Genomic DNA, 15,792 nt, shown 5'->3' on the forward strand with positions numbered 1-15,792 from the left:
GCGAAATATGTTATGTGAAGCCATTGCAATGTTAGCTAGTCAGTGATGATCTCCAGCGTTAAATCATAGCCAACATAGCTCAGTCAGCCATCTCCTCCCATGAAATTGAATCAGTATATTTACTGACCCGTAACGGGGTCAGGCATGGGAAAATGTGGCTGTTTTCCTGAGTTTGCACCGGATTTTTGACTGCGTGTTCTGTTGTTTCCGAGTAATAGCAGTGTTTGATAATAATTACTTACAGCTGCTGCAGTAGAACGATTTGCCGTTATGTCGAGATTTTTCGGGGCATCTAGCTCAGACACTGATGAATCTTCCAGCGATGAAGGATTAAATACCGTGTCGCAGAGACCTACTCAATCATCAAGGTATGGTACCGTACCGTTACATTAAATTTCAAAGTGATATATAAATATGCGAAACTCTTTCTCTGACAATAACGTAGGCCAACGGTATAATATGTGTATATGAGGACGAAGTCTCGTAGCATACGCCATTTAGGCATGGCGGAACGTCAAAATCAATCCACAATGACGTTATTTTGCATGCATAATTTAATTTTGGAGGAAATCAACAAATTTTTAATTTGTTGATGATTTGGTAAAAATTCTTACAACAGATTGTTCCTACTGAGCGATGAAGAAGAAGACCAGAAAAGAGTAGTTAGAAGCGCCAAAGAGAAATCATGGGAGGGTCTGGAAAACTCAATAAAGTCGATGAAAAATGCCAGGAAGATCAACGACATGGTGAAAGTATTGGATGACTTCGATAACTTATGCAAGCAATATATCAAAGCAAAGAATGTGATCGCGAAAGAGGGCATCCCCACTTTCTTCATTCGAAATCTGGTCGAAACAGAAGATCACTTAAATGAGGTGGGTTTTTGTTAAACTGCCACAGCTATATATAGTATTATACGGTTGCCGGTGAATTCGGCCCTCGGTGAACTCAGCCTCACTAACTCGGCCCTCGGGAAATTTTGTATTAAAGCGTATTAACAACTATTAATATGAATTATTAAACTAATAATCATATTATCAAGTGATTTGTCGATATTGCACGGAGGTCAGGGCATGCGTAGATCACGCAGTCACGGCGTGATTGGATCACGGATTGCGTAAGCGCGGGAGATAACGCGACGCTCGCATATCAACCACGCGTGGTCTGCTCGTTATTGCAACTGTCGGTTGGGGGTGGGGCATTAGGGTTGGGTTTAAGGTATCCCAAGATTAGGGTTAGGGGAGGAGGGACATTAGGGTTGGGGAGGGGGATATTAGGGTTGGAGAAGGAGGATATTAGGGTTGGAGAAGGAGGATATCAGGGTTGGTAGTGGGTTAGGGTATCCCAATATTAGGGTTAGGGGAGGAGGGACATTAGGGTTTGTAGTGGGTTAGGGTTAGGGTATCCCAAGATTAGGGTGCCCTGACATGAATATCCCCAATCATTTCATTTATATTTTCGGGATCAGTGCGCCGAAAATAGCCTCAGCGAAGCTGCAAAATCGGTCGTTGCCATTCTGTGTTTACATTCGATTAATTCCAGTAACCAATCACAGTGAACCAGTAGCGTGCGTGGAGGAGTCTTCGATATCAGGCTCTCGCACTGCGAGATCTACCACGACGCGTGATTCTTCCCTATCTAAGATCGACCAATCACTTGATAATAATATTATTAGTTTAATAATTCGTATTAATAGTTGGTAATACGCTTTAATGCAAAATTTCCCGAGGGCCGAGTTTACTGGTAATCTATTACACAGCATCAAATTTGGAATCGGCCTCTCATTCATGTCCACCAAAGATTATACTCATTCTCATATTGCACATGCGCAAGGTGTGATACTGGGAACCGTCTTGGCACACCACATCTGTAGCACTAAATGAAACATACCGTGATTGCAACCGGGCCATTTATTGAATACTCGATCAGCTGTGAAAGGGCGTCTTGTCAAAGCAGAATTGTACGGTAGTCCTTGTGATATTGGTGAAACATAGAAGGAATAATGTTATAATTACGTCAATTTAAGGTGAAATTTTGGTTACGAGTTGGAATTTAAAGAAATATTTTTACATCTGTCATACCTTCCGAGAATGGAATAGGGCATAGGCGCCGAACCTGGGTATGCAAGGTATGCCACACATACCTAGACATTTTCTTAGGTATGCGGCATACCTAGAATTCGGTTTGGTATGTATCGGCATAAACCCGCGATTGTGTGATTAAGAACAAATCGCAATGTATTTCCGTTTACGACATTACCTGCTGCTGCTATGTGAGCGAGGTAACCCTTTGCGCGAGGCCAATTAGCGAAAAGCGTGTTGCCAATTAGCAAGATTCGTCTGTACACAATGTAACGCAACACGATTTCCCGCTGAGATGATCGCGAAATTATGTCATTGATTGCCGTGCGCTAGGCAATCGTTGCATGGGACGCTTGCCTGATTTATCGCGTCTCCAACAAGCCTAGGTTCACTGGCTTCAACAATCACATCAGCAATAGGCCCGGTGCGCACTATACCATCGCTGGCCTGCACTATCGCATCTGCATTGGTGCGTACAATATCATCGCTTACCTACACAATCGCATCTGCAACAGGCCTGGTATGAAAGATATCATCGCTGGCCAACTATTGCGTCTCGAGCCTAGCATACGTTAACTCCTATCTCTCGATGGCTTGGAGACAATGCCGTTAGGTGTATGCTGATTAGTAACTAGCGCCAAACTGAATGACATCGAATGTCTGCTGACATGGGCGGTTGTGCGTGCGCCGTGCATGCGTAATTGAATTCCGCTAATCCTTAAACATAACCATCAGAAGATGTTTGTCAAGACTTGAGTTGAACAAGACGAGAAAGGTTTGAACAACCTGAAATAGGTGCCACTCGGACATTTTTGCCTTGCGGATATCGTCGCCGAGGTTACGTAATATGCGTTGATAAGCGGCGTATTTAATTGTTCGCTAGCGATCACGCTAATTGACCGCGCTTCCGGACTCGTTGACAAGCTTATACCGTAAGTTCGATAACACGAGGAGATTGTACAATCGGCATTTACGCATGCACTTAACCCTATTGAATCGATGCTATATTAACCCTAATTATCAATTCCGTCACATTATGACGTTATTCCTTTGTGACGTCATCGAACCCGCATACCTAAGGAAAATTAGCGTTCGGCGCCTATGGAATAGGGTATAATATGGTGTAGTCGTATAGATAAAGATAAGACTTGCTAAGACTCGGACAACATAACATTCAAGATCAAACGCATCTCCAACTCTGATGAGCTTCGTGGTGGTAAAGAACTTCAATATACAATTGGATAGTAAATTCATATTGAAATGACCCCAAATATTTTTTGCTGACACTTGTCAGTGGTAATAGTCACCAACTACTATAGAATTGGAAAGAACATTGTATATCAACAATCGTATCGCAAAATATGACGTCACCTGCATGAAATTTCGAATAAGAGAACGTTCAATGCATTATTTTTAGATGGTACACGAACTCCTTTTGTCACAGCCTTGGCTGGTGTATTTTGATAAAAGTCGACTTGAAGGCACACAAATTAAAGTGATACTGTTACCTATACGTCATTTACCAATCGAAGCTAAAAATTCTTCTTGAGTCAATTTGAAAAAGTTCCGTTGATATTTTCTAAATCAACCTGAAAGCAGCTCCGCGGTCAATATACATTCTCTGAATTCCAAAGGTGTGGTTGCGAACACCATGTCACCATGCTATATTATGTCCCTCTCTGGACTATGTGAACTGATGTGGTTTATCAAGTCTGCTACTAATGTATTTTCAAAAACACCTGTCACAGTAGCTTAATAAATCTAGCGGTCTTCTGTCGATGACATTAAAAAAACTCGTGTCCTTGCTACTGGGGAGATATACAAAAAAAAATTACTTGGAAATCATAGAACTGACAACATCATTACAAGTGTTTACGTTATCAAATTCTGGGTGTGTCTTCACCCCTGACCAGCAATAATTCTAGAGGGGAGATCATTTAGTCTTCATGCTTCAGTGGTGACCAAGTCACTTGTTGGTTTACTGTATAATGTTCATGCTTATGTAGTTATTTTTCAGGCCAAGGCGGTTGTATTTAATGTGATACTTCCAGGTTTGCCAAACATGTCCGTCTCGGTTTATTAGGCCTTGTGTTTCACCTGTAGTACTATATCAGAAATTGAACTGCAAGCAGTATCAGATACATGTATTCCATCACCAGTTAGATCAATTAAGTTGGGTATGCTGGAAAATAAATTTAGCAGTCAATTAACTAACATGCATTAGGCTACATATTTTTCTGCTGAGCGATAGATATCATTTGCATCAAAAAAACATAAAGATCCCGGGTCGGACTATACTATACTTGGGTAAGATTCGCAGCTGGTTTTGTTGTTTCAGTTGAAAATTTTTCATTCCATTTTTCCAGGTATGGGAAGATAAAGAAGTACGGAAAAAAATGAGTAAAATGAACTCGAAATCTCTCAGCACTATGAGGCAGAAATTCCGGCGATACATTCGCGATTTCGAGACTCAAATGCGCGAATATCGGGAAAACCCTGATGCCGCAGAGCATCACGAGCCGGAAGCGTCTGCCGACGAGAGCTCGGCGGGTGAGTGTTTTTCGGTGCACTGCCTGAAAAGGTTCATGCATAAATAATCGTCCTCTCAGATGAAGGCGAGGGTGATGGATTCCTGAAGAAGCCCGTGAAAGCTGCTGGCGACTGGTTAAAGAAGAAGACTGAGAAAGACACCGACGATTATGACAGCGATGATGATGTAAGTGTTTTGTAATAAAATGCACATTCCGATGTTCATTATACCAGAAAGTCGGGTATATGGTTGTTATGTAGCTATACTTGGTTCATATACATTGTGGCCCGGATCTCACTAAGCCTTGGGCCAAACAGTCGGACAAACAAATTTCTGCACACGAAGTGACTTGGTTTTGGCCGAATTCCTTACCTTCTAGTGATGTTGCAAAAGAAACTAATTTGTTGTCTTGGTGATGTATACGAGTTCATTATCCGTTCAAAATTTTCAAGGTAATTGTCACATTTCGTGCAGATTTGTAGAATGCTTTTTGCCCCCTCAAATCTCGGGGCCCCCAATCGGGGATGTGATTGCATATACGTAACAATTGACTTGCAATGGTGTTGAATCGATGCTAGCAACGTTTTCTCATTCCGTTTGATCAATGCCTAGTATATTTGTTGTGTTATATATGTCGTCGCTGCGGAATGAGAGTATATTATTATTGTCCATTTTGCGACAATCAAGTTTTTGAAAATCTTTCAATTTGTCCTGGCCATATCTTGGCCATGGTTATGTGTTTCGCATTGCCCGATAGATTTTGTTATCTAGCGCGAAGGCGCAATACAGCTTCGTGCTTGTTTCCCGACTTCCTTGACCTGTTCGAAATATATCTTTACACGAGCCTGTGGTTATTACTGGCCTTTCGCGTTTCATCTTTTCCGTTGACTTCCAGTGGCCTAGCACGTCGGACGACGAATCTTCAGAATCGGACACGGGTTTCGGCGGACGGCAGCTCACCGCAGATTACTTCTTGAAATCGAAGTGAGTCTCGACGACGTTGGTACTATCGGTGCCAGGGCATTCATCACGGCGGTGCTCTTGGGACTTTTCAGGGGCGATAAAGACGACGGCGACAAGCCGAAAAGAAAGCGCGAACAGAAAGAGGGCAAGAAGAAGTCGGACGACGAGAGGGAAGACCAGGACGAAGGATGGGAGAAAGTTTGTGTTACTCTTACTATTCCTTAACTGACATTGGAGATTTCAGCTTCATTGTTCTTTATTATATCTGGTACTGTACTTTGTTTCATTGCGGCCTAATTCGTTCGTCAGGTCAAGCTTCCTGGCAAATCGAAAGGTGCCGTTCAGCTGTTCAAGGAGGGAACAGAGATCGACCATAAAGTCGTACTGAAAAAACTCAATGAGACGCTGCAGAACAGAGGCCGCAAGGCTACCGATAAGTATGTGTCTAATGCAGGGGTGGGCATACTTTTGAGCTCGCGGGCCGCATTCAACATCTAAATCCATTCGCGGGCCGCACTATATAAAATTGGGATTATAAACCAAAACGCAATATTGGTATTGACATGGAGATAATATATGTGCTTATTTAAAACAAACCAAACATTGTTTTGATGATATCGTACTCGCGTCAGAAACATAGTGGCGAGATTTCATCGGCTGGTCGACCTCAGTATCGTAAACCGGGGTAACTTTGGACTTAAGGGTAACTTTGGACACTTAGCAGTAAAAGATTTAAATGGTTATTGATGGAAAAGGGTTGCCGCTGGATGTCCAATTCTTTTTCATGAGGCAACAGTACCACAAGTAGTCTCAATAAAAGATGGATTCATTTCACTACCAGTTGAACTTGACCCAACATTGATAAATTAATGGCGGGGGTCAATTTCATCAAAATTGATGGCCATTTGACTTCTTACAACCAAACATAGATAGCATGTGATTCATAGATTCAAAATTTGGCAGCAGATACCTCTAAGTAGTCTTAATCCACGGCAAAAATCTCAGTGGGCTCACCCTTAGATCAATACAAGAAAATGTGATGTCCAAAATTGCCCCGTCACGTTTTATCAGAACAGGGCAACATTGGACAGTGGAAAATGTGATATTGAGAGCTCTGGAAAGTGGCTGCTTCATCTGTGTCAAAGTGTATCGTCAACTATAGTCCTTATGACCGGACTGATGGCTTTTTAAAATGGAATGAGAAGGTCAACAAATTAAAAGTTTGCCTAAATATGAAAAATGGGTAGGCAATGAGCTGAGAGATTGTAATCTGGCGTAAGCTACTTCAAAAACTTATCACATACTCCTAAAGATGTGCCTGCTGAATATGGGATATCGTATATTATGACAAATATATCCATCAGAGGACATAAGAAAGGGAAAGAGATTCTTTTAAAGAACAGTAACATATTTGAAATCGGCAATAATTCACGGTAACATGCTTAATGTTTGCTGTCGATTGCTGACACTGCCAGTGGGATACCCCTCATCACCATATGTTATTTATAAGTCCCACTTGGTGAAGGCATGAGGGAAAATTGAGATAAGTGATGAATAAGGGGGCATTATCCTTCATCAACTACCTAATTTTTTTTTGTTAGGGGTGGATTAGGTAAAAATCATGCAATAGGCCAGACATAAACTATTTTGTTTCAGTTTTAGCCACTGCTCTCATCAACTCTTACCAAATAAGCCTCATTTACGAGGTTTCATAAAGAATAGAGTGTAAATGCATACAAAAAACTACATTGTCCAAAGTTACCCCACATGCAGGGGTAACTTTGGACACGGATAATTTACGAAAACAAGGTACTTATTTATGACCATGAAGATTTTGGATTAGGTAATTCTAATCTTTGCTCCATGACCCATGAAAAACACAAAACTTGCCTCCCCTACGCCCTAGCATTTCCAAGATACAGAGCGGAATTGTTGAAAATTGTCCAAAGTTACCCCGGTTTACGGTAACCATTTTGTCAAAACTACAGAGATGAAAGTCGGTTAGAACCGGAGTGAAATTTAAATCTGAGCAGCGATCTGTTCCTAGATTTACTAATTCCACTTTGGTTCAGTTCCAGGACACACAATGCTGACAGCATCATAACCATGTTAGCTTCAAACACACTTCTACTATGTGTAGATAAAATATAAATAGCCCAATTCGACCCATACCGAGATCGAATCTACCTAAGTCACGCGCGAATCGTTTTTTATAAGCACATCACTGAGATAATTAAAACTGGAGTGGCCATTCTGAAATCCCACTCGTGATCCGAATTATGTCAATCTCGTTTAGGATTTCTGTGATGTTTAGTAGTTGAAACCTTTCAAACTGTGTGGGCCTCGTGATCGAGCTGTTGCACCAGAAATTAGACATAAAAATTATTATAGGAAGTATTTACCTTAGAACAGTGATTCTCAAACTTGTTAAGCCCCCCCCCCCCCCTTTATGATAGTGAAATGCAACCAGGATGCTAGCAAACCTAACGAATAGTTTGATGGCATGGAAGGTTACGACTGTGGATGAGAGATTTTTAACTAGGAAATTCAGATTAAATGCAGAGCAATAGTCACGAAGCGGACTACAATCGCGCGGAGCGCAAAAATTTTTTTAGGTCGAGCTCAGCTTCGCGACACCTTCACACCCCCAAGGAGGGCGTGCACCCCAGTTTGGGAACCATTGTCTTAAAATTATCATGGTGAAATATACTAAGAAAAAGTTTGATCAAGTCCCTACATTAATTCGATATTGAGTATGTGTTTTATCAATATTTTTAAAAAGTTTCTTTAGACTCTTGCGGGCTGCACAGAACAGTGTTGCAGTCCGCATGCGGGCCGTAGTTTTCCCGCCCATGGTCTAATGTATGGGGTGCTGTTTTCTTGAGCGGATCACGTGAGACTTTGGTCCGTTACTGGGGCTGGCCACAAGGATTCGATATTCGAGTTCAGCAGTGCGAGTACTGAATGTGTTGTATACGCTTCTTGCGATTAAGAATTATATCGAAGAGTATTATTGTTTCAATAATTCCTCCGCACTACAGCACCCAAAGTGCTACGCATGATCGTAAAAAACACCATTTCGCTGATGCTGTAATCAACCCACTGCGCTGCCACAATGATTTGTCATAGTTATTGTAGACTCTTACGAAATTTATTTGGACCAGGAATGTTTTATTAGTGTTCGAATGAAGGGTAGCCTACACGTTTCAGCTATTCAAATTTTTCATTGGTGTATGATGTCATGATGAGTGATACGAAAACTCTACCAGGATTGAATCACCCAAGTACTCAATATTACTTATATAAAATGTTGTGTTTTCTGTATTTCAAAGAGATTGCATCGTAAAAATCGTACAATTGAGTTACGTCCCAGTCAGTATTTTTTATCAATATATTTCAGGCATACGCAAGTCAGTTTGCTCAAGCAACTTCGCGTCGTAGCCGAGAAGCACGAACTCGGACTCGGTATCACGATTAAGATGCTGTTTAACATTATCGCTGCGTTTTTCGACTACAACACGAAAACCCGGGAATGCATGAAGGTATGTGATATGAAGATTCGCCATCACTGCTTGGATTTGCCGATCAGACATGTGATACGAAAATGCAGCTTCGTTGAAGTGCTAACATATAAGCTATATTACCTGGACTATATACGGATAGGTGCGTAGCCTGCTGAAAAAAAGTGGCTTTGGATTTTTTTCAAATTTACCAATATAGCATCAATTCATCAAGGTTAAATGCATAGTACATTAGTAAATGGCTATTATACAAGCTTCTCGTGTTGACCAGCGAGTCCGACTGCTACTGAGTCCCTGATCTCTGGTGATCAATTAAATACGCATTGTGTATAACGCAATCTCAGCAACGATTTTCGCAAATCAAGCTGGCCAAGTCTGTCCAAGGCACCGATTTCAGGTAATTCTGACCATTCTCTCAGCTTTGATAACTCAAGCCTTGACACACATCTTCTGTCACATGTTTTGGTATTAGTGGAAATCAACTACCCACATTGAAGTCTGTTGGCGGAGATTCGATGTCATAAGTTTCACGATGTCGCTCTGAAACCAGTATAACATAGCAATCGCTAATCAGCATGCACTTAACGACATTGTCTCTAAACCATGGAACAAAGCGTGCGAGCAGGGGCGTAGCCAGGGGGGTGTTTCGGGTGTCCAAACACCCCCCTTTCTAAACTAGAATATCCCCCCTTTTTTAATCGCAAATCTAAAGGTACTATTTCATGGCATAACCACGCATTCGTAATTGATGCACTGCGAGCGTTTTCACTGAACGATCAATGCTAATGTGCCCTTTTTCTCCGATTCTTCTCTCGTCTGTGATAACGAGAGTACTTCAGGTGTCATGTTACAACACAGCGGGAGATTTCGATTTACAAATAAATTGGCGACTCGGCTTGATATCTTGCCATGTTTTAATCCAGGGCCGACCAACCTTTTCAGCCAAAGGGCCACATTCGATTGACGAAATATTGCGCGGGCCACTTACCGCGCCAAGCGCGAAAAAATTTTGAAGTTCATAGGTCAATAATATTGTCACTTGACTATATTGCGGGCCTGCCGTATATCGCTGGGCTAAGTTTGCGAGGGCTATTCGGCGCATGGACATATCGATATCGAAAGCTGCGACCAACATGCGTCAATCTTTCCGTGCCTAGCTTTCATAGTCAACGATCTTACTGCGAGCGCAAACGCAAAGTCGCATATGTTGAACGACACTGTCCCGTAATCGCGAATAAAGTTAGACTCAGTCTGATACATCAGGCGTTCTTCCATTTTCACAAAAAGGGCAACAATATTAAAAACAAGGAATCGAGTGACAACATGTTGCGCTAAGCTTGCAGAGAATTTTTACTTTTGATAAATCTATCGCAAATTATTCTGCTTTATTGTAGTGTACGAAGATATACCAATATGTGACTGGCTGATGGATCTGTCAATGCGTCGGAACTGATATTTTAGTCATCACATCTCAAGAGTTGCGGCCAAACTAATCAAATTTTTGGTTGGCCTTGCAAGTTCACAATCTGTGCAATCCATTTTTGATATTAGAAATTTCGGAAATGACCTCGCGGGCCACGGGTTGGCCGGCCCTGTTTTAATCAAATGCCCAATGCGGAATCTGTTTGAAACATGAATGAATTTGATACAACTCGGTTGTGCGAGTAACGACTGTTGTCGATGTCGTAACTTGCTCTCAGTAATTAGAGGCGCACATACGAAGACACGTACTCGGGCTGCTATCGATTGTAGCGTACGACATTGGCGTTATATTTTAATATAACAGGGCTATGTATATGCGTGTAGAGTTGTTAACACGAGCGAGATTACCTGATTCCTGTAGTAGAAGCACTTGGGCATACGATTAGCCCGATAAATCGAGTATAATTCAGAACATCTTTTGTTGACAAAACACCCCCCTTTACTTTAGTACACCCCCCTTTATTCTCGGCTGGCTACGCCCCTGCATGCGAGGCCCGAGACGAGGTAGTTCATGCCAGCGATTATATCTTGCGTATGTTGTATGAACTAGGTCAATTACAGATGCTACTGTTCACGCCAACGATATTGTGCGCACCAGGCCCATTGCAGATGCGATTGTTCAGGCCAATGACGATATCGTGAGCACAGAGCATACTGCAGGTGCGTTTGTTCAGGCCAGGGGAACCAGACCTGTTGCATACGCGATTAATCAGGCCAGCGATCATACCGCACGTACAATCAATGACCTAAAAAAGAGAGATCACGTACCGTTGTGCGCAAACGATTCTAGCTAATTGGTAACACTCTTCTCGTCGATTTGTCGCAGACAGCACCGATAAGACGTATTACTGAACTCTGAGATAAAATGGGCATTTCAAAAGGACGGGGTTTTGAGCTTTGAAAGGAGGGATCTCGGGGTCTTGGCTACGCGCCTGTATACGAGTATATGGAAGATCTCTTAGTATCCTGATCTGTCTGACAATTTTAAAGTGTAACATCAACGGGCCATGTCATTTGCTATCCCAAAATTCGACCTTGTTGTATATGAAATTGTGTAACTCTCTAATGAAATGTTGATTGTGTTTAGCCGGAACCATGGAACGACGTTCTGCTTCATGTAGACGAACTCTTGGATATCTTGTTGAATGAAAAAAATGTTCTCGTCTCTGATAATATCACCGATATTTCGGAAAACATTATCGACAGCACGACCGTAAGTTACCTTTTTAGTGATTGTTCTTCTTAGCTGCCGGATGGAATTCCTAAGACCACGATTTGAATGATGAGACACTGTGAAAGCGAAATTGAACCAAGCTGCAAACCTATGTTATATAATAATCATTCACTTGCCAAATTTAGTGGTAAGTTGATTCTTTGTCAATTCATAGTAGAATGGCTGTGTTCTACTATCACAGTAGTTTTTTTTGTTACTATCCCCGCTCGCGTATGACTCTCCAACCACTCGGTCACAGCTGCCATTGAAATGTGTTCAACATTTCAACACCCGTTCTCAAGTTCTTGATTTCAACGTCAGGTCATTATTTATTTTTTCTGTTTGTTCCAGGAGTACCGAGTCAAAGGAAACGCGGTGGCTCTCGTGGAGAAACTCGACAGTGAGTTCACAAAGATTCTTCAAAACGCCGACGCCCATTCGACCGAATACGTCCAGCTGCTGCGTGACGAAATTCGCGTTATGAACGTTATTCAAAAGCTCAGCGACTATGTGGAGGCCAAGGTATGATGTATTCCCAATTTTTGTGGAATACTGTGTTTTAGGTTAGGTGTGATGTCCAACAATATTGAGTAATACCACAGCTTTTTTTGTTGCAACTTGCAGCTGCTCGCAGTAGATACCATCCGATTTCAATGTAAACTGTGACCTGTTTCAGGGCACGAACGAGGACATGTGTGTAGCGTATCTGCTCCGTATCCAGCATCTCTACTACAAATTCGATTACCAAGCCAGGAAGGACAGGCTGGCCGCCGAAAAGAAAGAACAAGAGATCGAGGTTAGCTTGTTTTACTGATGCTGTTGTGATCGACCGTATCAACTAGGGTGGCTTCTCACAGGCTATGTCAGATGAGGAGCGAAAAGACTTGGAGAAAGACGAATTGATAAACGTGGCGGCAAACGCCACGCAAATCATGGACAAACTCTGCAAGATTATCTACGCCAAGGATTCATCCGACAGGATTAGAACAAGGTAGATAGCCAGCCATTATCATCGTGTCATTTGGCATCATGTGATACGCGTGTCGATATGTTCCAGGGCTATCCTCCATCACATTTACCACCACGCGCTGCATGACCGTTGGTATCAGGCGAGAGATTTGATGTTGATGTCTCATCTTCAAGAAAACATTGGGTTTTCCGACATTCCGACACAGGTTAGATGTGCCTCGAATCTGCCATATTAAGCATGTTGTGCAATAGCCGCCGGACCTGCCGCACGATTGATTTTAACGGGATCATCACTATTTCGTGAGATACTGAGAAGTGTACCGATGTCCCATACAATGCTTGAAAGGGCCAACTTAAGACATGTGTGACTAGGCTAATGTCAATACGAGACTTCTATTTTGGTTGTAGACTTTAAAAGTGAAGTTGCTATGTATCTCTTGGGTGATTTTGGGATAGCCTTCCAGTTGAACCAAACAACACTTTTAGATGCAGTATATTGATTGAAATTCCAAATCCACCTTACAAAAACATACAATTACAGCGCATATATTGCTTGCCTCACATTAAACTTTGATAATTATGTATTTTCAGATTTTGTACAATCGAACTATGGTGCAGTTGGGGTTATGCGCCTTCCGTCAAGGCCTAATGCAGGTACAAGAGTTTTGTTGATTTTTCTTCGTCTCTCCACATTTCATATCTCGAAAACTTGCAGGAAGCTCACAACGCTCTGGTCGATATCCAGTCTAGCGGTCGAGCGAAAGAGCTTCTGGCGCAAGGCTTGCTGATGCAGAGGCAGGGAGAGAGACTGACTCCGGAACAGGAGAAGTTGGAAAAGGGCCGACAAGTTCCTTTTCACATGCACATCAATCTCGAGCTGTTGGAGTAAGTGCTTGCTTCGCGTTAGTGCGCTATTTACGTTGCGGTTTCACTTGCACAAAAGCTGCACTGCTGTCGGTGCTAAATGCGTCTCGCTGTACTTTGACAATTCATTGTTTAGTGTAAGTTGTGCCTTCGTGTTGTCATGTTCTGAGATATAAACAATCAGCAATTCCCTGTCAAAACTACTACAACTTTTTTTCCTCCTGACAGGTGTGTTTATCTCGTGTCTGCTATGCTTCTTGAGATCCCCTACATTGCTGCCCATGAATTTAATGCCAGACGCAGAATGATTTCGAAGCAGTTCCACCATCAATTGAGAGTCAGCGAAAGACAGGTATGTCGCATTGTTGAAATTATGTTTGGGAAACAAGCAATCACTTCTTGATGGCTTGCAATTTGGCAAACTCAATATTCTATGTTTCAGGCTCTTCTCGGACCGCCAGACAACATGCGTGAACACATTGTGGCCGCTGCAAAAGCCATGAAAATGGGCGATCACAAGTCTTGTCTGCAGTATGTAATTAATGAAAAAATGAATAATAAGGTAACCCGACTAACGATTCCCATGGTGGCTTCCAAGTACTTGTATAATGACCTTGATTTATGTTGCTTAGGTCTGGGGTTTGTTTTCGGAATCTGCCAAAGTCACTGCCATGCTGGAGGAAAAAATTAAGGAGGAATCCCTCAGGACGTATCTATTCACATATAGTCAATTCTACGATAACATGAGGTATGTTGCCTCACTGAAGTAAGCCAGCAGCAATATTCAATAACTTGAATATCCTCTCGTGTGTGATATTTAGCTGATTGTAATTAAATTGGTGCCTCACCGAAAATACGAATGTATTTGATGAGGAAGAAGTTGTCATGTTACATCAATTTGTCCCACCTACTTCAAACAATTATTGTATTCAACTATGCAGCCCCAGTGATGCCAGGTTGGTAGCACTGCCAAATATGTCCCTGTGGCTGATATTTCATCTCGGCAAAGTGTGTAGCCAAGTCGAAATTTCCTGTGTCAATAACATGGGCTCACAATCTCACATACATCAAAAACAATAACTATTTTCCAGCATTTCGCACTTGTCTCTACTATTTGAGTTGGATCAGTCATCGTGCCACAGAATTATCAGCAAAATGATTTTCAACGAGGAACTGGCGGCCTCGTGGGACGAGCCGTCGTCTAGTTTGGTTTTACATAAGACTGACCCGACTAGGCTGCAAAATATGGCTCTGCAGTTGGCTGACAAGGTAATTGACTGGCGTTTATATCTAATTAATTCATTTTGTTTCCTGAATTGAAGTTAGTGTAATATTTGTATCACATTCTTATCGTGTGTGCGTAGGTGACTACTCTGGTCGAGACGAACGAAAGAATTTTGGAGTCAAAATCTGGCGGCGGCAACTACCAACAGTATAGATCAGGTATATTACAGGACTGGATTATTGAATGCCCTACAAAATGGAATGAGTTCAATGTATAAGCATTACACCGATTCCTCAAAGTCGAGTGTACATTAAACTGTATATCGGCAATTTAATTTGATTATATGATACTGCCGGACGCAATCCAGTCATGAGATCTTTCCTATTCCGTTATGCGAATATTCCGTCCGTAGCCTTGGATATCACAGTTCGCTGTTTTGTTTAGATGGTCAAGACCAAAGAAATTTCCAGCATGGAAGGAACAGGAGAGGTCACAATCAAGGCTATCGTCAGAATTATAACAGACGGGACGGAGGCTCCGGTGGTTATTACCACAACAAGGGTGGCAATTACCAGGGGAATAGATACGGTGGATGGAGCGGTAACAGGAGTGGAAATTATCGAAGAGGGGCTTACTAATTGCTCGTCATATACAATGTTTCTGTTGTTATTGATTTTCTTGAGTAACGTGACAGATTTCAATGTATTGTCCTTGAACTTTGCTGCTGATGTGGTAAAGGGATCTGCTTTACTCCTAAATTGCTGTACGGGTTGTTGGTCCTTTGTTTTGGTGAGCATTCAACAGAGATGATGTTGGCAGTTGATAGATGAATATTGTTTGCTTGGAAACATAAGAAATATGTGTTCTAATTGATGTTGTTGAAATTTGGGATGGGTGGGTTAGGTCAGTAGGAGACGTGTTTATGGATTAGAGAGCAATGCGGT

The 15,792-nt window shown here is 42.0% G+C and overlaps 2 protein-coding genes across 2 annotated transcripts in view; one reads left to right on the forward strand and one right to left on the reverse strand.

The window, feature by feature from the left end:
* LOC145455115 (uncharacterized) overlaps positions 1-15,792 on the reverse strand; it is a 99,028-nt gene that overhangs the window by 34,482 nt on the left and 48,754 nt on the right. The gene's annotated exons all lie outside the window — the stretch shown is intronic.
* Positions 157-15,717, forward strand: LOC145455104 (eukaryotic translation initiation factor 3 subunit C-like). The gene is made up of 21 exons (XM_080333057.1): positions 157-368; positions 620-875; positions 4,448-4,631; positions 4,691-4,797; positions 5,507-5,595; positions 5,667-5,772; positions 5,884-6,011; positions 8,975-9,116; positions 11,665-11,790; positions 12,142-12,312; positions 12,467-12,586; positions 12,648-12,781; positions 12,848-12,965; positions 13,351-13,413; positions 13,475-13,644; positions 13,852-13,975; positions 14,066-14,185; positions 14,256-14,371; positions 14,715-14,892; positions 14,988-15,066; positions 15,293-15,717. The coding sequence occupies exons 1-21, from the start codon at positions 271-273 to the stop codon at positions 15,484-15,486; spliced, it is 2,823 nt and encodes a 940-aa protein (XP_080189183.1). The 5' UTR covers positions 157-270; the 3' UTR covers positions 15,487-15,717.

Source organism: Botryllus schlosseri, chromosome 14, assembly GCF_051294905.1.
Source record: "Botryllus schlosseri isolate E-star chromosome 14, Bs_hap1, whole genome shotgun sequence".
Taxonomy (NCBI): domain Eukaryota; kingdom Metazoa; phylum Chordata; class Ascidiacea; order Stolidobranchia; family Styelidae; genus Botryllus; species Botryllus schlosseri.